This window comes from Microtus oregoni, unplaced genomic scaffold (assembly GCF_018167655.1).
Source record: "Microtus oregoni isolate MIOR12 unplaced genomic scaffold, Mior012 000033F_ref0000390, whole genome shotgun sequence".
NCBI classification, from domain to species: Eukaryota; Metazoa; Chordata; class Mammalia; order Rodentia; family Cricetidae; genus Microtus; species Microtus oregoni.
This window is the reverse complement of record NW_024543092.1, coordinates 26,700,719-26,722,381: the sequence shown is the minus strand read 5'-3', so window position 1 is coordinate 26,722,381 and position 21,663 is coordinate 26,700,719. Positions and strand designations below refer to the sequence as shown.

The 21,663-nt window shown below is 36.7% G+C and overlaps 2 protein-coding genes across 2 annotated transcripts; both read left to right on the top strand.

Annotated features, from left to right (window-relative positions):
* Positions 1-6,544: 6,544 nt before the first annotated feature.
* Positions 6,545-7,462, top strand: LOC121466612 (olfactory receptor 1013-like). Its single transcript, XM_041680391.1, has one exon. It carries the CDS (start codon positions 6,545-6,547, stop codon positions 7,460-7,462), a length of 918 nt encoding a protein of 305 aa, XP_041536325.1.
* A 10,050-nt stretch (positions 7,463-17,512) lies between these two features.
* On the top strand, positions 17,513-18,430 carry LOC121466597 (olfactory receptor 1013-like). The gene has a single exon (XM_041680378.1). The coding sequence runs from the start codon at positions 17,513-17,515 to the stop codon at positions 18,428-18,430; it is 918 nt and encodes a 305-aa protein (XP_041536312.1).
* Positions 18,431-21,663: the final 3,233 nt, after the last annotated feature.

The following is a 21,663-nucleotide window of genomic DNA, read 5'->3' as shown; positions in this document are numbered from 1 at the left end:
AGGATAGCGTACACACAATAAAATTTCTAAATCATCTTAGTTATTTATCATGTTTGACAACTGACTGAATTTTAAATACTTAAGGGAAAATGTCCCAGCCCAGTAATTAAAAATTAATTATCTGTCCTGAGGAAATCCTGGATGATGCATTTGGTTATTGTTTTTCTCATAGAAATTTGTGTACATAATTTGCTTACATTTTTCCATTGTCAGAATATTATTGTTAATTCTTCAATTTACACTGCTCTAGGACAAGACAGATATCTTAGACTTAAAGATTCAATACTGTATCAATGTCAGAGATACTTTACAAAGCCATGATCTAATCTCAATCTGTGAAATAGGTTCTCCAAGAAGTAAGCAATTTTGAAATGTTCAAAGAGTTCTCTTTCTGTACAGTTCATACATGAGGAAAAATGTGTTTGTGTGTTATATATATTAATGAAAATGTCAAAAAAGAAACTCATGATTTTGCACAATGGCTATAAGATAATTTTAAAACTAAAGTGAGTACAGACATAAGAGTGGCAATACCTGAAAAAAATACATCCTCACATAGCAAAGTAAAGTTGAATTTTAAGATGTCTAAGACCCTAAAAAACTTTCAATTTATCCATATAGTAGAAATAATATTATGTTCATTTCTTGTCAAAAGTGCCCAGAGTAAGCAACTGTTAATTGCAGAGCCCAACATGAGATATCTATATAATCTCTCCTAAGCTTCAGAAATACATCACCGAGGGGCTGTAAAGAATGCAAGAGCCAGAGCATGGAAAGAGGTTCTCTGGAATGCGGACTTCGGGACATGACATGTCTCCTGCATTCATGAACACATCCCAGTAGTGGGTGGCGACCTGCAGAAGACCGGCACAAGACAGGATCCATTAGCATTCCAGAATGGAGAGAGAAGGGACTCATAAAGTCTCACTCTTTCCTGAGTGCTACAGGCAGTTCATGGCGGCAGGTGGAGACAGAGTCATGGTAGTTGAGAAATGGCCCTTGCTCAAATAAATATCCCTCACCTTGCTCCTGGAGTCAACCCCATTTAGAATTGTGTTCCTTTCTAAGTGCGGTAACTCTACATGCATTTCTTACAGCATGGCTGCTGAAAAGTTTTTAAGGAAACACTAGGCCATGCACTCAAACCTACGAGTCATGAGGACCAGTGTTTTGCTTTCAAGAGAATCAATTCCTTTTGACTGTATTTATTTCCCTCCATAAAAATGTAATATATGTTAATTCAATGATGTGTTCTAATATATCCATCAACTCAGAAATTTTTGTGAAAAGAAAATCAGAATTTTATTATTTTATCAATTCTAGTTATATAGTCCATTATTATCTACTGGGAAGTCCTAATAAGCAATATATCACTAAAATTTATTTTCTTCTGTAAAAGAAATTCTTCTCGTTGATCATTATCTCCTTTCCTCTTATCTCTTCTCTTTCCACCCCACATTGCCCACAGACTCTGACAAAGACCTTTCTGCCCCTCTGTGATATTGAAACATTAAAGATTCTCTACATTAATGAGATCATGAGATATTGTATTTCTATACCTAGATCATTTCGCTTAGCACAATGTTCTCCAGTTCCACCCACATCTCTGTGAGGGACAGGATTTTCTTCCTTTTTAGGCCCCACAGTATTCCCCTGTGTAAACACAGCACATTGTCCTTGTTTATACATTCAATTGTGGATATTTAGATTGTTTCTACATCTTTTGGAATTTTTTACTGCTGTCTGGGGCCAGCCTTCAGCAGAACAGGGCTTTGATGAGAATCCGCAGAGTTTGTGATGCTAGACTTTTCTATCTGAGGGGGACAGGAAAAAAGGCACTCACAAACTCTCTTGGTGGTTTCCTTCTTTATTCTCTCTCTCTCTCTCTCTCTCTCTCTCTCTCTCTCTCTCTCATGTTTTCCCACTGCTTTTATACCCCAACAGAATCTTGCAGGCATTAAAAGAGTCAAAACAGTTGCATTCTGTTTTTCAAGTGAAAGATTATAAATAAAAATATCTTTTTCATCTCCCTTACATGATTAAACATTTATGTATTACAGGTGAAAAGCATATTATCCCAAGAACCCACAAGAACCCACATACATTCAAGGTCAATCGACTTGCTATAGATTAACCAACTATGTTTGCAGGCAAGCTGTTCTTGTGAGGTCTTTTACTGGTAGCCTGCATTCTGCAGTACAAAGAAATGGCCAATTACTTTATTACTTATCTTGAAAGGTAATCTTATAAGGAATATTTTGTTTTGTTTTTGAGACAGGGTTTCTCTCTGTTGTTTTGGAGCCTGTTTCAGAACTACCTCTTCTAGACCAGGCTGACCTCGAACTCACAGAGATCCACCTGTGTCTGCCTCCTGAGTGCTAGGATTAAAGGTGTGTTTCACCACCACCCGGCTTTATAAGGAATTTTAAAGGAATCACAAACCTAATCTTGTGACATTGAGCCTATAATTCGCTATCCTAGAGAAGCTAAGTAAGAAGGTGAACCCAAAGTCAAGCATATAGGCATCCTCCTGAATATTAACCTTCATCAGGCGATGAAAGGAGACAGAGACAGACACCCACATGGGAGCACCGGACTGAAATCTCAAGGTCCAAATCAGGAACAGAAGGAGAGAGAGCATGAGCAAGGAACTCAGGACCACGACGGGTGCACCCACACACTGAGACAATGGGGATGTTCTATCGGGAACTCACCAAGGCCAGCTGGCCTGGGTCTGAAAAAGCATGGGATAAAACCGGAATTGCTGATCATAGTGTACAATGAGGACTACTGAGAACTCAAGAACAATGGCAATGGGTTTTTTGATCCTGCTGCACGTACTGGCTTTGGGGGAGCCTAGGCAGTTTGGATGCTCACCTTACTAGACCTGGATGGAGGTGGGTGGTCCTTGGACTTCCCACAGGTCAGGGAACACTGATTGCTCTTCGAGCTGATGAGGGAGGGGGACTTGATGGGGGGGGGGGGATGGGAGGCAGTGGCGCGGAGGAGGCAGAAATCTTTAATAAATAAATAAATTTAAAAAAAATTAAAAATAAATAAATAAATATATGAGTTCTCAAAAAAATAAGCAAAAAAAAAAAGGGGGGGGCACACGCTCATGCCCTAGCATGCATGAAGTGGTCATAGGACAGCTTTGTGAATCTGCTCTCTCTTTCTACCTTCACAACCTGTTTCCGGGTTCAGAGAACTGAATTCAGATTTATGGGCTTATGACACAGCACTTAACCTACTGAGCCATCATGCTGGTCCCCCCAAATGGTATTGTTACTAAAACAACAATGATACAATACTTCAAGTAAATGAAAATATAATAAAGTTTTTTTATTCATCATTACAAAACAGATATTTTTAAAAATTAAAATGATAAATACCAATTAAAAAAAAACTAATCTTTAAAAAAAAAAAGCAAAAAAGCCGGGCAATGGTGGCGCACTCCCAGCACTCGGGAGGCAGAGGCAGGTGGATCTCTGTGAGTTCGAGACCAGCCTGGTCTACAGAGCTAGTTCCAGGACAGGCTCCAAAGCCACAGAGAAACCCTGTCTTGAAAAACCAAAAAAAAAAAAAACCTAATCTTTTATATATGAAAAAGAACCAGTCATGCTCATCTAACCTTCACAAAATCTTGGATTCCATCCCAGCTCATCATATAAGTGAACATGTGGTGCATATCTGTAAAGATGGGTGATGGAGAAAAGATCAGAAGTTCACGGTCATCCTTAGCTACAGAGAGGGCTCAGATGAAGCCTAAGTTATATGAGAGTCTGTTTCAAAAACCAATTGTTTTAAATTATCCATGTAGTAAACTATTTCTCTACTGTACAGCCTCATCATCCTATTAAAAGAAACATGAATTTTACACTGAAACTGCACTGGGCACAAACCCTAATTGTATTATCTTGTCTTGATATTTGTAAGGCAATTACTTCCATACATATGTGCTTGACCACAGTATTAATTGCAGTATGTATTTCTGAGGTTTTGAAAATAGAGTGCTTTTGTAAAGAGTGGTTTCCTATACATAATACTAAACATGATCTTAGCCATTTCTTGTATTTCACTTTGAACAAAAAAATTAATAGACTTTTGTTTAATTGCCTTTCAGGCACTTTCAAAACTGTGAACCCCTGAGGCAGGAAAGAAATCGTACACAAGGGAATCTGAGCTGGAATAAGTTTCCTGGATCTGCCCTGTAGTCTTCTGCTGGTTGTGACTGTGGCAATTGCAGGTAAGTGTTCTATCCTGGGTAGCGACAGCAGAACCTTTCATTAGTTATCTTTCACATGAAATACATAGGGATCTGGGAGAAGAACTATGGAAGTTAGACCTGTAAAGATACAAGAAGGACAAACATTCTAATTTCAGGGAGAAACAATGAGAAATGCAATGGAACACATGCTATTCAAGGGTAGAAAGAGGGTAATGGCAGATCTTACACTTCCCCGTGACAACATCTCTTACCTCTTAGGGTTATCCTCTGGTCTCTAGGTTAATATAGCCCAGCCTAAGAGAGCCACAGAGCCCAGCAGCCACTGATAACCTGAAAGAAAGGAATGACTTTCTGATTAAGTAGCAGGGCACACACACAAGCACACAAAAACTTGCTCTTGAATAATTGTTAGCTTACTTAGCAAACCCCAATTTGGTGATTTTTTTAAAAATTTTGCGAATAATGCTTCAGTTCATAGAATATGAGAATTCTAAGGAATAAATGAAATACTATATATGAATTACTAGCTGTGCTTGAATCAGAGAAAATTGTTATAAATAATTAAGTATGATTTTTATGTTGTTAGTTGTGAGCACAGTCTTTAACGGCTGAGCCATCTCTCCAGCCCAGATTATGATTTTGATAAATAAAAACTAAGAAGACTATCATGAGGAGTCAAGCAAATTAGAATCAGAAGATATTAGGATTCAGATTAAATTCAGAGGTTTTCAGGGATTTTTCCCAATAGAAAATCTTTGTATAGTTATAGCTTTGCTAAAACTATTTTTATTTTGTACAAATTATTTTACAATATATGACACACAATTTCATAGAAAAAGTCAAAATGAAACTTTATTTTGAATAGGAGAAATATTAAATTGATGAAATATTGATATTAAATAATTGTTGGTGATCAGTTGAAAACAGATTAAAAACAGGAGAAAGGTCAGAGAATAGATTGTAGTAGATTGCTTGAACAACATATTTTAAAATTCATTTGAGATTATATTAAAATCTGAGACTACAAAAGTTAGAATTATAAAGATACAAGAAGGACAAGCATTTTAACAGCAGGCAGAAACAACTAGGAATGTATTAAACACATCCTATTCAAGGACAGAAAGAGGTAATGGCAATAATGAGAAGAAGTGTAGGGAATCTGAGCAGAAAGGTAATGAAAGCCATGGCCTCACCACCTTTCCAAGATTATGAACATTTTTCAGAATAGGTTCAAGCATAACTCAAGTGTTTAAACTAAAGAACACCATGATAAACTGACATTTACACATAACCAACCACTCTGGATGCCATGTTGACTCAAGTCAGGCAAAGAAAGAGCTAGGAGTTATCAAGCAGATGGACAGGTTTATACAGGTTAAAACAAAACCAGCAACAGCAGTGACTTCATGTCAGAGGCACACGTTAGAGCAGTTGAATACTGACTGGATAATGGGGCTATTTTGGTAAATAATCAGAGTCAGTGTGAAGCTAGAACTCAGTAAAGAATGTGACTGACTGAATTTCTACAATGTGGAATAATGCCTCGCTCCCCAGTGTAGGAAGTGCAGGGAGGAACGCACAGAACTGCATTTTTCCTCAGATCTCAAATGACCTCATATTTAAGGATATTAGAACCTAAGTACCAAAAGTTTATGAGAGAACATAATCAAGAAATATAACATTAAAAATCCTTCACACGTGTTGACCATTTAAAGTCATCAGGATATATTCATAAAGACTGGTGGGAATGTGAAGGAGAAGCACACAATTGATTCATCAGTTTTTTCAAAATTCAAAATATTGAATAATGATGCCAAAATATATAGTAAAAAACAGAGCAAAGAAACGCAGGCAGCTATGAGAACCTGGTGAACAGGCAAACAGTTTGGCATTCAACAGAAAAAAGCGATCAAGTCAGATTAGACAAATTTAATTTTATATATATATATATATATATATATAAAAAGTCACATGAGGCCACTGAATTTGTCATGGAGTAAGATTTTAACATCCCTCATGGTGCATCATATGTCTTTATATATTTTAATCAGAAATAAATCTGGTTATTAAGATTGATATTAAAAACATGAATATTATTAATATAAACACTTCTCTAGTTTTTAATGAACATACAGATAAAAAGCATTTGTCAGAAATTTTATTTGGCTACCAAATAAAAATTATTTCTAAAGGAATCCTTCGAGTGTTGCATCTGAGATTTCCATGATTACCATGAGGAATAGTCTGATTTACCCTTTTGCATAGTAATTAGTAAACACTTCTTTTCTATCTTTTAAGGTGAGAATCTTTACATCCATGGAGAGGAGCAACCGCACGGTATCTGAGTTCATCCTCTTGGGATTCACCTCTGACCCTGTCATGCGGCTGGTCCTGTTTGTGCTGTTTCTCATCATGTACATGTTGACTGTCCTAGGAAACAGCACCCTCATCGTGTTGATCTGCAATGACTCCAGACTCCACACACCCATGTACTTCTTCATTGGAAATCTGTCTTTTCTAGATCTCTGGTTGTCTACTGTCTACACTCCAAAGATCCTAGTTATCTGCATCTCTGAAAACAAGAGCATCTCATTTGCTGGCTGTGTGGCACAGTTCTTCTTCTCTGCTGGGCTAGACTATAGTGAGTGTTACCTGCTGGCTGCTATGGCTTATGACCGCTATGTGGCCATCTCAAAGCCACTGCTTTATTCCCAGGCTATGTCTATAAAACTGTGTACATTTTTTGTAGCAGCCTCCTACATGGGTGGCTTTATTAACTCTTCTATCATCACCAAGAAAACTTTTACCTTTGACTTCTGTAATGACAATGTCATTGATGACTTTTTCTGTGACTTGCTTCCATTGGTAAAACTGGCTTGTGGTGGGAAGGATGGATACCAGGCCCTGATGTACTTCCTCCTGACCTCCAATGTCATGGCACCCATCGCCTTAATCCTGGCCTCCTACCTCTTGATCATCGCCACCATCCTGAGAATCCGATCTACTCAGGGCCGCCTCAAGGCCTTCTCCACCTGCTCCTCACACCTCATCTCTGTGACCTTGTACTATGGCTCCATTCTCTACATCTACTCTCGTCCCCGCACCAGCTACTCTTTAGATAGGGACAAAATTGTTTCAACATTTTACACAGTGTTTTTCCCCATGTTGAATCCTTTGATCTACAGCCTGAGGAATAAGGATGTGAAAGAGGCTCTGAGCAAACTCTTTAAGTAAATCAAGATCATTCACTTACGAGAAGCACAGAGAATGTGAAATGTACTTATGTGAATGTTGGTAAATGTGCTGCTGATCTCACCCTTAAATAGGTAAAAGTTTTTCCACCATTCCTGCATGACACTTCAGGAGACCTACTTTAGAAAGAAGGTTAATGTATGTACGTACAAACACTTACTATAAAATATGCAGGCTTGTGTTGTTGCCACATTATCTTAGATTACAAATAAAACACAAAGCTTATAATTCATTGTCTAGCTTTGAAGAGTGACAGCTCACCACTGTAGTAGAAAATCTGATTTGTGAGTATATAGAGACCAGTATGTATACAATTATTAGCTCTTAATGAGATCAATGTATTTAATTCATTTCACTATTTTCCTATGGCTAGAAACAAGTGTTTCTAATATATTCCTTTACTTAACAATATGAGTGAAACTAGAAAATATGCCATTCAAGAAGCAAATGACTGGTTCCCAAACTAAAACTATGATAGCAAATGAATTCTTAAAACTATCTTTATCAGAAACACATCCCCCTGCTCTCTGCTTTGAAACCAGGGTCTCTCAATGCACCATGTACAGAGAGTGGATTCTAATAATTTGAGAGAAAAGTAAGTTTCCTTCTGTAAATACAGATAATAAAATATTAAGATACCATAAGCATGACTGATCAAAGTGTGTGCTCATTTTCATTCTGTATGGAAAGGAACCCTTGGCTCCAGTATAATCTATAAATTATAGTAAATCTAAGAAAATAGAAAGGTGAGTATAGCCAAATTGTGATTGAGTTCATAGGATTGACATTTTAGAACACATCCAAGGCTATGGCAAGTTCCTTCATGCTTTATGTGAAGGGTTATAACCTCGAAGTATTCAGAGGAATCTTCTACATGTATTTAAAATTTCAGTATAAACTCTTCATGGAATTTGTTGAAGTGGAAAAGTTTGCAGTTCTTAACATAATTAAATTTCATAGTGTATCGTCAATATACAAGTTTTAATAAATTAAGTATTTTAATTTTTAGAATTTACTTTTTCCTTTCGATTCCATAGGAACATTTTCATGGAAGTCTATTAATGGTTGTGGAAACATTTTTTAAAAAATCATTTACTTTATTTCTTGAGATTATAATATACTTACATCATATCTTCAAATGTTCTTTACCCTCCATCTCATCCTAGGCAACTCTCTTGCTCTCTTTCCAATGTGTGGTCCCTTTTTCACTAATATTAACATGAATGCATATTAATATGTATTTGTAAATACTTAAGTACAACTTGTTACTCTGTATACTTCGTAACTGTGTGTGTGTATTTGCAAGGTTGACCATTTGATACTGGATAACTAATTGGTGTTGGTGTTCTTTTCCATTAAAAAGGCATTTCTCCTGCTCACAGCACACCTTAGTTACCTATAGTTCTTTGTGTAGAGTTAAGGTGTCATGAGCTTCACCTTTTTGACTTTGACATGCCTACTGTTATTGTCGTTGCTCAGTTCATGTTTTGTATGTACAGCTTTGCAGGGTATGTTATTATTGGATTCATTCACAAAATGTTTTATACAGGGAACATTTTTAAAGGGTACATGACTTTAGAGTCACTATGTCATAAGTCTCTTGAACTTAAATATTCTACTAAAAAACTCAGTTGTTTGCTGTATTCATTTGTATTCTTCATAAAAATCAAACAAGTATGATGTCTCTGTGGGGCACAGGCTCACATGAAGACTGGCAATATTTATCTTCCATGTTGCTGAGCAGGCTAGAAACCTAGAGCATTCTGTGCTCCACAGGAAGCTCCAAGCAGAAACTCTCACATTTACCCATCACTTGCGCTACTGGGAATTGACTCATTCTTTTCACTTGTCCTCACCTGAGTGGTGATCTCACCTAAAATTACCTTGCCAAGAACATGTTCTGTTCTATATTCTGCATTCTTAATAAAGTAATTTTGGAGAGATATATGCCTTTACCTATTTATTAGTTAATTACCTAACCCTCTACAAACATTTATGAATAAATACAATGCAGGGATTATGGTAGGCCTAAGATATTTATACAGTGAGCAAAACCAACAAAGGCTAAGTCATCTCGAGGCTTATGGTTTGGAAACTATTTAAGAAACATAAAATCACCAGTATATGAAATTTTGCAACATAGGATGTGTTAAAAGTAAAAAAAAAAAGTTTACTTTAAAAAAGAAATCTAATGGGTTTGGAATTTTGATTTATTCATTTGTTACAAAGTCAGATTCTCAAAGATCAGTTGATAATATCCAAATTTAAATGTGTTATCTTGACTTTCTCTGCCCATTTATTTAAAACCATGCAACAATTAAAAGATTAGTATTTCTAACTATGTTGTCAGAGAATAATATCCAAACTACATGATATTTGAAGTATCCAGTAAAATAATTCCCCACCTATCATGTTTGACTGCCCTGGATCAGAGAAATAGAGTTGAGAGAGTTCCCTGGTTATCTTTGAATATTGTTTTTCTTTAATGTCTGAACTCATCCAAAGCCTAAGTACGATCTAGATCTTAAACCCACATTAAAATGAATCTGCTTTATGCTTTCTCCCCAGCCCTCCAAATTAAGTCCTCTTGCATTTACAAATCTGAGTCTCTATGAGAGATCAGGTGTGGTGGAAGCTGCTGTCACTGTACCCAGCACTCCCTGGCCTCTCATTCTTCCAATGCAGGGTAAGTTAGACAGTTTCATCATGCCAATAAAATTCCAGTATTCTTTTCAAACGATATTTCTTTGATTCTGGAGAACTTGCAAAGACTGTAGCAGCAAGCACAGGACCAGGTCTGCCCAGATCTGCTGCATATATACTACAGTTCAGTATTTTCCGGGACTCCTGAGTGTGTGAACGAGTGGGTCACAGATTCTTGTGCTTTCCCTTGGGATTTTTTTTGTTTGCCTTATCCAACTTTGATATGACGGTTTTGTTTTATTTTAGTATATTTAATTTTTGTTATGTTTTGTTGCTGTCTCTTAGAAGCCTGATCTTTTCTGACTGGATACAGAAAAAGAGTGAATCTGGATGGGAGCAACAGTAGGGAGGAACTGTAAGGAGTAACAGGAAGAGGATTTGTAATCAAGATATACTGTATATGTTATATATATGCAAATACATACAATATAAGAAAATCTATTTTCAATAAAAAGTAAATAAAAGTGAAACAATAGTTTTAAAGTTTTCATATTGTAATGCATTAAATAAGAAGGACATTACATAATCTGAATATAGTTTTGAAATTTGAATAAACGGAATTTTGCTTCAAAAAAAGGACATTCCTTGTGTCATTTGTAGTATAGTTATAGTCAGACTACAGTGTGAAGAGTACAGTACTGGGTCTAGCAGGTAGTAATATACATTTAAATAACAATCAGTATCTTTTCCAGGGAGTGAAGGATGTAATACTTTATTTCTAAAATATCAATTGAAAATTAACTGGATAAAATAATTAGGTCATTCTGACAACACCAATTTTCTTTTCAATAGTGAAATTCCAAACTTGAGTTTTAGGCTCTTTACTTGCATGTATAAGAGTTTAAATATTTCAATTACAGTCTTTAAAAGAATAACTAACATATCAACTGATCCCCTGGATTGTGACATTCATTTAACTGTGAGTTGACATAAAATACCTGGAAAAAGAAAACAACAATGGGGTCCAAAATAGAGCTGAATATTTGTTACCTTTTCCATTTAGTTATAATATTTTAATTCAATGGAGCTTATATTGAAGTAAATCATAATTATTAGTACTTATATTCTTAGGTTAAAGTAAGAACCTCAAAATGATTTAATTTATATTATTTATTTTAAGATTTATTTTGGCGAGCTCTCAATAGATCAGCTCCACTGTCTCAGTGGGTGGGTGCATCCCTCGTGGTCCCGACATCTTTGCTCATGTTCTCCCTCTTTCTGCTCCTCATTGGGACTTTGGGAGCTCAGTCCAGTGCTCCAGTGTGGGTCTCTGTCTCCATCTCCATCCATCACCAGACGAAGGCTCCATGATGATATGCAAGATATTCGTCAGTATTGCTCAAGGATAGGGTCATTTCAGGTTCCCTATCCTCAACTGCCCAAGGAACCAACTGGGGACCCCAGCTTGGGCACCTGGGAGCCCCTCCAGGGTCAGGTCTCCTGCCAACCCTAAAGTGGTTCCCTTAACTAAGAATTGTGGTTCCGTGCTCCCCTGTCCACCCTTCCTTTATCCCAATCTTCCTGCTTTCCCAAGGCCCGACCTCCTTCCCTTCTAACTTTTCTCTCCCCATCTCCCCTTACCCCCAACCCACCCCACCCCAAGATCCCAATTTTCTCCCCGGCAATTTTGTCTACTTCCCTTAGCCAAGAGGATAACTATATGTTTTTCCTTGGGTTCCCCTTCTTACTTAGCTTCTTTAGATTCACTTATTGGAGACTCCGTGACCCTTATTTATGGCTAGAAACCAATTATGAGTGAGTACATCCCATGTTCATCTTTTTGGGTCTGGGATACCTCACTCAGGATAGTGTTTTCTATTTCCATCCATTTGCATGCAAAATTCGCGAAGTCATTGTTTTTTACCGCTGAGTAGTACTCTAATGTGTATATATTCCATACTTTCTTCATCCATTCTTCCATTGAAGGGCATCTAGGTTGTTTCCAGGTTCTGGCTATTACAAATAATACTGCTATGAACATAGTTGAACAAATGCTTTTGTCATATGATAGGGCATTTCTTGGGTATATTCCCAAGAGTGGTATTGCTGGGTCCAGGGGTAGGTTGATCCTGAATTTCCTAAGAAACCGAAACACTGACTTCCATAGTGGTTGCACAAGATTGCATTCCCACCAGCAATGGATGAGGGTACCCCTTCCTCCACAACCTCTCCACCAAAGGTTTGTGCTCTTTCCTAGTGCAGACCTCTGTTCCCATCCCCAGAATCCCCCTGCTGCCTATAGTTCTTTGTGTAGAGTTGAGGCCCTATGGGCTTTTCCCTGTCTGCTTTAGTATGGCCGTGGTGTTATCCTTGTTCAGCTCAAGTTTAAGTAGTCATGTGGTGAGACTTTATGGGTGAAGCTTCTGATATTTTAAGATACAATCTCACAACACACTAGCTGATAGATCTCTGACTCTTACAGTCTTTAAGTCCCCTCTTCCACAATGTTCTTTCAGTCTTAGGAGGAAAAGTGCTTTGCAGATATAACGAATGAGACTGGGCTCCTTAACTCAATGTTAATCAGCATGGCACAATAGCCCTAAGGGTGGAGTAGTGGTAAGCATACCTTAGAGTAACCAACAACTTTCTAACTGGACAAAAGACCTGCTCAACAAGTGGAAAGACATGGCTTGCACTGGAAACCTATCAAACTAATGCATGCTAGTGAAGCCACGGGTACTGGAGGAGAATCTACATCTACCACTTTCCTAAATCAGCAGAATCCCTAACAAAAATCTCAACATTTGTCATTATTTCCACAGAGATCTAGTCTTCCCCTCTCATAAAAAGGACTTTTCTTTGCAACTACTGCAGAACTTTAAGGAAAATGCAAATGAGGTCCTAGCCAGGAGCTGTTTTCATTTTTGAGAAGTTTACAAATGAATAGTTTATTTGTTCTAAGAAAAAAGATTCAATGTCTAGCTAGAAATGGGACATTATTTTCACAACCACTATCATCCTGCCAGGGCTCAGGGATTATCATAGAATAAAAAGCAGAAGCAATGTGAGGGCTGTAGGATGGAGAACAGTGTGGCAAATGGTGACTATTTGGTGATATCACAGAGATATCACTCTTGTGAACTCTTAGTAGCTGTGACTATTAGCACAAGACCTTTACTCAAGATTAAGCCAACCAACCTCTCAGCTTAGATGGAGGAATACTTTTGAAATATTGGCTCTTAATGAGAAGCTATTAGTAGCAATTACCTGCAGAAGGAGGAATGCCTATATTTTTTAATGTATTCTCATTGATAAATTTCTTGTGTCACAGATCATGAGCCCACAATATCCATATATATATATATATATATATATATATATATATATATATATATAATAGTATTAGTTGACTTGGTAGGTTATAAAAAAATGACAAGAAGTTGAGATGGGCATATGCTAAGGGCATGTTGGGGAAGGTGTAGGAAGGAAATTGGAAGATAGATATGATCATATGTCATTATGAAAATTTCAAAAATTAAAATAAAAACAAAAACATTGAACAATCAAAAATGACTGAATAGTCTTACAAAGAATATCTATGTAATAGTGAATTCAAAAAAATGTGACATAATTATGGGTATATATTTTTAGAGTTCCTATGACCTACGTCTTTAAAGGTACAGGGGGAAATGTTATGAGCATAGAAGCGAGATCCTAGAAAGAGGCTGAGCTGTCAGAAGCCATTCTCAAAGACCATGCCTGCAGTCATTGTAGCATAGATACAGGTAAGGAGCCTGGGGAAAAACCTGCACCTTTTACCCTCTGCTCTGACATTTACACCCATGAACTCATAGGTAGACAGACAATATAGAATCCCTGTGATTGATTAAGACAGCTCACATGATAATATAAAATTAATGGGAAACTGTAGAATGTACTTGTAGAAATAATAAACAGAAATAACACTATGGAGGGAAATACATAATTTGATATGTAAATTTAGATACATGAATAACTAAAGTATATATATGTGTGTGTGATATATTGCCACACAAATTAAGAGAGAATGAAAAAAATTATAACTGATTCACTTTTTCATGAGATCAACATAGTCACCAAAAACTTTCCTCCATCATATTTAAGAATACCCAATTTATCAGCATGCAGTTTTAATTGTCCTGTGAGTTCTTTCCCTGCAGGCTATGAAATCCTGAGGGTTTTCAGAAATCTACAACTCTGGGAATCCAGAGCTGGCATAAAGGATTAGGAGTAAAAGAAATGCAGATTTAAATGCAGATAAGACGATGCTGTTGGTGAAAACTAAGTGAGTTTTGTAAATTCCTACTTGTTTTTAGATTTGTATTTGTTTCTAAAATCAGCACAATAGCTCTTTGATAAAAAAAAATATGTGGTAAGGGCTAGAGAAAGAGATATCTTCATCAGCTTTCTGCTTCTACCTTTGGAACTGCTGATAGTTTCTTAGGGAAACAGAATTTCACATAATTAGAGGCAAAAAAAAGCAATAGACATTAAGAAAATTTTACAAACAATCAATACAGAAGGCATAACCCAAGAGACAGCCTCAGAATATCTCAAGAGCAAATGAGATAGGAGAATAAAATAGCAGACATTAGTAGTCTGGGACAACGTGAATCAAGAGAAATTCATAGCTGCTTCAAGTGGCTATTCTTGATAGAAGGAAGTCTCAATCATACACTTAATATAGAAAAATGCTGACAATAAAAGCCATCTTTAAAGGCAAAAGTCTGTATTTTAGCAATTATAATGGAAAACTATTTCATCTTTAGATCTAATACAAATATATGACTTTTGTTAGGAAGGCTATCACAGGGCCTAGTGTATGCTGTCAATTACCATGGGTTTTTTTTTTCTTCCCATTGATACAGCCTCAGTTTCAAAGCCAGTCCTTTTCTCATGCACCAAGTATCAGAGGAACACTCAACCTCAAGAAAATACATGCTCTATTTTTCAATTTGCAATCCAGGTTAACTTGTAAATGTTGAATTCCAAGTGATAAGAATTACGTTTTGAATATTAAAGGAACATAACTCTGTGAGGCTTAGTTACTTCTTCTACAATAATGGTCCCATGAAGAAATGGAGGCGTGTCAAGAACAGCAGGGAAGACTGTGGCTCTCGTTAGAGTCACCATGAAATTGGAAGTGAAGAAGAAGTGACAGAGAGGAAAGGAATGATGATGGAAAAGTAGAAGTATATCATGAGGTCAGAAAGAAGAGAGCCAGTGAAAATTTGACCAGCTAAAATATTTTCAATAAAGGCAATATCACCACATTCCACTTGGTAGCATCATAGGACAGGTATTTTGAATGATAATATACTAAGAAATGTATCTGTAATGTTTTATTTAAATGTTTCTGTAACCATAGAAATTGTTGTCATCTGTATTATACGGGACAATCAGGTTAGGTCTACATAAGTAAGCTGTCTGGGATCATAACTATAGATATTCTTTACATCACATTAAAACAGAACACTCTTCACTGCTCGTGTTTTTGGAAGTTATTATAAAACACATTTAAACGTTCACTTTCGAGCTTTATAGCATTGTAATGTATTCAAATACACGGCCTCTTTTCTCATTGATTGTTATTACATACACACACACCCATACACACACAGAGCAGGGGAGGAAGACAAACAGACATATATATATTTCTAAATATAATCTGCTCAGTCTGTGTAATATCACTTGTATGCATGTTTTCAGGCTGAGCATTTGGTAGTGGATATACAACTCGTGTTCTCCTCCCTGCACAAACTGTTTCTTCTACTCTCAGCAATGTAGTTCCTTTGGTAGGGCTGAGGCCTCAGGCTGGCATGTCTGATGCTCTTGCTCATCTCATGCTTAGGCAGTCAAGCTATTGGGAGTTTATGAAAGTATCTTCTGAAATTACTAGAACAAACAATCTCACAGCAAGCTCCCTGATCCTCTGACGCTTACAATTTTTCTTCCCTTCTTCCACAATGTTCCCAGAGCCTTAAGTGTGGGGCTGTTTTTTCGGGTGTGCCCATGGGAGCTGGAATCCACAAATGTGCATTTTAGTGGATGTGGTTGTAGTTGTCTCCTTCTATTGACAGGAGGAGAGGACAACACTTATCTATAGTTATAAGGACAAATGTTTAGATTGTTGTTAGGGATTTTGCTAGTTTAGTAAAGTAGGAGATGAATTCTTTCCTAAAAGATCCATGACTTCATTAGCATTTAGAGAAGGTTTCCAGTTTCAGGCATGATTTCTGTCTTGTTGAACAATTCAGTAGTGTTTGTTACCACTTGTTACTTGTGTTATTATTAACCTTTTAGGCTATCATGTCATACTAGTTATTATTGTTATTTTATGTCTATCAATGTTTGCCATCAGGTATAACCAAACACCATCAGAGGCCAGAAAAGTGTTTTGAACACCCAGGACTTGGAGTTACATGTGATTGCCAAATACCATCTGGGTGGCTAAGAATCTAACCTATAGCATCTGGAATATAGCAGGTGTTCTTAACTGCTTAGTCATCACTCCAACTCCTATTTTTTTTTAAAAAATGTCAACTCTTGTTTGGTGTGTGTATGTTGGTGATATGTGGAGCCAAATGCTACTGGAATGTCTGTTGAGGTCAGAAAACAACCTTATGGCATTCTTTATCTCCATTTACCTTTATATGGGTTTTGTATTGGAACTCAGGACACAAGACTTAGTGAGCCTTCTCATCTCCACAGAAAAGATGGGTTACAATGGTTTCCTATATACCCATTTCAGCAGAAATTTAAAGAAATGTTTTATTTTTCCATTTGGAAGAGATGGATAAATATCTTTCATCTTGTCAATGAAATCTTGTAGCAAGTGCTGTCATTGTCATCGTCTTCTTCTCTTCTTCTTCTTCTTCTTCTTCTTCTTCTTCTTCTTCTTCTTTTCTCCTGATTGTCTTCGTCCTCTTCTTCTTTCTTCTACTCCTTGCCCTCCTTCTCTTCTTCTTCTTCCTCCTCCTCCTCATTGTCCTCTATATCAACATTAACATTATTTTTGAGTTTTCCAATCTATATCTCATACTTTGAATCCAGATATACTTGAGGTTACTAGGTTGCCTAGGCAAAACTCAAAATTGTTTCAACCATTCTGCTTCTATTTTTCTACTATTGGGATTACAAAAAGGGCTACTACATATATATGTGTTCTTATTATTAAATTCATTGAAATTATTATTTTTAAACTTGGAGATTCCTATCACCTGAAAAAGAAATGTAAGTTCTTATGCTGCTGCTGTTTATATTACAGGAGCTTATCAAAAACAATATTCACATTTCACACTCATAAAGACACCTAAACTTCTGCACTCCCTGGTGCAAGCTCCTTGAGTCATGGAGAGGGGAAATCACACAGTGACTGAGTTCATCTTGCTGGGCTTCTCAACCAACCCTGTGATGCAAATGATACTCTTTGTCCTGTTCCTTGGAGTGTATTCTCTGACATTGCTTGGAAACACTACCCTCATCATACTGATCTGCAATGACTCCAGACTCCACACACCCATGTATTTTTTCATTGGAAATCTGTCTTTTCTGGATCTCTGGTATTCCTCTGTCTACACTCCAAAGATCCTAGTGACCTGCATTTCTGAAGACAAAAGCATCTCCTTTGCTGGATGTCTGTCTCAGTTCTTCTTCTCTGCTGGATTGGCCTATAGTGAGTGTTACCTCCTGGCTGCCATGGCTTACGATCGCTATGCAGCCATCTCCAATCCCCTACTTTATGCTCAAGCTATGTCAAAGAAGGTGTGCAGCTCCTTGGTTATATATTCCTATACAGGAGGATTTGTCAATGCAATTATATTAACTAGCAACACATTCACATTGGATTTCTGTGGTGACAATATCATCGATGACTTTTTCTGTGATGTACCTCCTCTCATAAAGCTGGCATGCGACGTCAGGGAGAGTTACCAGTCTGTGCTGTACTTCCTTCTAGCCTCCAATGTCATTACTCCCACCCTGCTCATCTTGGCCTCTTACATCTTTATCATTGCTGCCATCCTGAGGATCTGCTCCACCCAAGGACGCCTCAAGGCCTTCTCCACCTGCTCCTCACACCTCATCTCTGTGACCTTGTACTATGGCTCCATTCTCTACATCTACTCTCGTCCCCGCACCAGCTACTCTTTAGATAGGGACAAAATTGTTTCAACATTTTACACAGTGTTTTTCCCCATGTTGAATCCTTTGATCTACAGCCTGAGGAATAAGGATGTGAAAGAGGCTCTGAGCAAACTCTTTAAGTAAATCAAGATCATTCACTTACGAGAAGCACAGAGAATGTGAAATGTACTTATGTGAATGTTGGTAAATGTGCTGCTGATCTCACCCTTAAATAGGTAAAAGTTTTTCCACCATTCCTGCATGACACTTCAGGAGACCTACTTTAGAAAGAAGGTTAATGTATGTACGTACAAACACTTACTATAAAATATGCAGGCTTGTGTTGTTGCCACATTATCTTAGATTACAAATAAAACACAAAGCTTATAATTCATTGTCTAGCTTTGAAGAGTGACAGCTCACCACTGTAGTAGAAAATCTGATTTGTGAGTATATAGAGACCAGTATGTATACAATTATTAGCTCTTAATGAGATCAATGTATTTAATTCATTTCACTATTTTCCTATGGCTAGAAACAAGTGTTTCTAATATATTCCTTTACTTAACAATATGAGTGAAACTAGAAAATATGCCATTCAAGAAGCAAATGACTGGTTCCCAAACTAAAACTATGATAGCAAATGAATTCTTAAAACTATCTTTATCAGAAACACATCCCCCTGCTCTCTGCTTTGAAACCAGGGTCTCTCAATGCACCATGTACAGAGAGTGGATTCTAATAATTTGAGAGAAAAGTAAGTTTCCTTCTGTAAATACAGATAATAAAATATTAAGATACCATAAGCATGACTGATCAAAGTGTGTGCTCATTTTCATTCTGTATGGAAAGGAACCCTTGGCTCCAGTATAATCTATAAATTATAGTAAATCTAAGAAAATAGAAAGGTGAGTATAGCCAAATTGTGATTGAGTTCATAGGATTGACATTTTAGAACACATCCAAGGCTATGGCAAGTTCCTTCATGCTTTATGTGAAGGGTTATAACCTCGAAGTATTCAGAGGAATATTCTACATGTATTTAAAATTTCAGTATAAACTCTTCATGGAATTTGTTGAAGTGGAAAAGTTTGCAGTTCTTAACATAACTGAATTTCATAGTGTATCGTCAGATATACACGTTTTAATAAATTAAGTATTTGAATTTTTAGAATTTACTTTTTCCTTTGGATTCCATAGGAACATTTTCATGGAGGTCTATAAATGGTTGTGACAACATTTTTTAAAAAATCATTTACTTTATTTCTTGAGATTATAATATACTTACATCATATCTTCAAATGTTCTTTACCCTCCATCTCATCCCAGGCAACTCTCTTGCTCTCTTTCGAATGTGTGGTCCCTTTTTCATTAATATTAACATGAATGCATATTAATATGTATTTGTAAATACTTAAATACAACTTGTTACTCTGTATACTTTGTGACTGTGTGTGTATATTTGCAAGGTTGACCATTTGATACTGGATAACTAATTGGTGTTGGTGTTCTTTTCCATTAAAAAGGCATTTCTCCTGCTCACAGCACACCTTAGTTACCTATAGTTCTTTGTGTAGAGTTAAGGTGTCATGAGCTTCACCTTTTTGACTTTGACATGCCTACTGTTATTGTCGTTGCTCAGTTCATGTTTTGTATGTACAACTTTGCAGGGTATGTTATTATTGGATTCATTCACAAAATGTTTTATACAGGGAACATTTTTAAAGGGTACATGACTTTAGAGTCACTATGTCATAAGTCTCCTGAACTTAAATATTCTACTAAAAAACTCAGTTGTTTGCTGTATTCATTTGTATTCTTCATAAAAATCAAGCAAGTATGATGTCTCTGTGGGGCACAGGCTCACATGAAGACTGGCACTATTTATCTTCCATGTTGCTGAGCAGGCTAGAAACCTAGAGCATTCCGTGCTCCACAGGAAGCTCCAAGCAGAAACTCTCACATTTACTGATCACTTGTGCTACTGGGAATTGACTCATTCTTTTCACTTGGCCTCACCTGAGTGGTGACCTCACTTAAAATTACCTTGCCAAGCACTCTTCTCTAAAATGTGCTTCAAATGATACTGGGTCAAACTATTTCATTGGTTTTTAAAAAGAGGCAGACAGTAAAAACCATAGACACTAAGCCTGGCACTCCCCATTCTTTCCTGGTGAATCTTAATATATTTATAGTGATATGCCTGGATCCTATAAACTTATAAAATGCACACACACAATCTCTCTGGGTGTTTCTCTGTCTCTCTCTCTCAAGGGTATATGATGTATGTTCTGTTCTATATTCTGCATTCTTAATAAAGTAATTTTGGAGAGATATATGCCTTTACCTATTTATTAGTTAATTACCTAACCCTCTACAAACATTTATGAATAAATACAATGCAGGGATTATGGTAGGCCTAAGATATTTATACAGTGAGCAAATCCAACAAAGGCTAAGTCATCTCGAGGCTTATGGTTTGGAAACTATTTAAGAAACATAAAATCACCAGTATATGAAATTTTGCAACATAGGATGTGTTAAAAGTACAAAAAAAAGTTTACTTTAAAAAGAAATCTAATGGGTTTTGAATTTTGATTTATTCAGTTGTTACAAAGTCAGATTCTCAAAGATCAGTTGATAATATCCAAATTTAAATGTGTTATCTTGACTTTCTCTGCCCATTTATTTAAAACCATGCAACAATTAAAAGATTAGTATTTCTAACTATGTTGTCAGAGAATAATATCCAAACTACATGATATTTGAAGTATCCAATAAAATAATTCCCCACCTATCAAGTTTGACTGCCATGGATCAGAGAAATAGAGTTGAGAGAGTTTCCTGGTTATCTTTGAATATTGTTTTTCTTTAATGTCTGAACTCATCCAAAGCCTAAGTACGATCTAGATCTTAAACCCACATTAAAATGAATCTGCTTTATGCTTTCTCCCCAGCCCTCCAAATTAAGTCCTCTTGCATTTACAAATCTGAGTCTCTATGAGAGATCAGGTGTGGTGGAAGCTGCTGTCACTGTACCCAGCACTCCCTGGCCTCTCATTCTTCCAATGCAGGGTAAGTTAGACAGCTTCATCATGCCAATAAAATTCCAGTATTCTTTTCAAACGATATTTCTTTGATTCGTGAGAACTTGCAAAGACTGTAGCAGCAAGCACAGGACCAGGTCTGCCCAGATCTGCTGCATATATACTATAGTTCAGTATTTTCCGGGACTCCTGAGTGTGTGAACGAGTGGGTCACAGATTCTTAAGCTTTCCCTTGGGATTTTTTTGTTTGCCTTATCCAACTTTGACATAATGGTTTTGTTTTATTTTATTATATTTAATTTTTGTTATGTTTTGTTGCTGTCTCTTAGA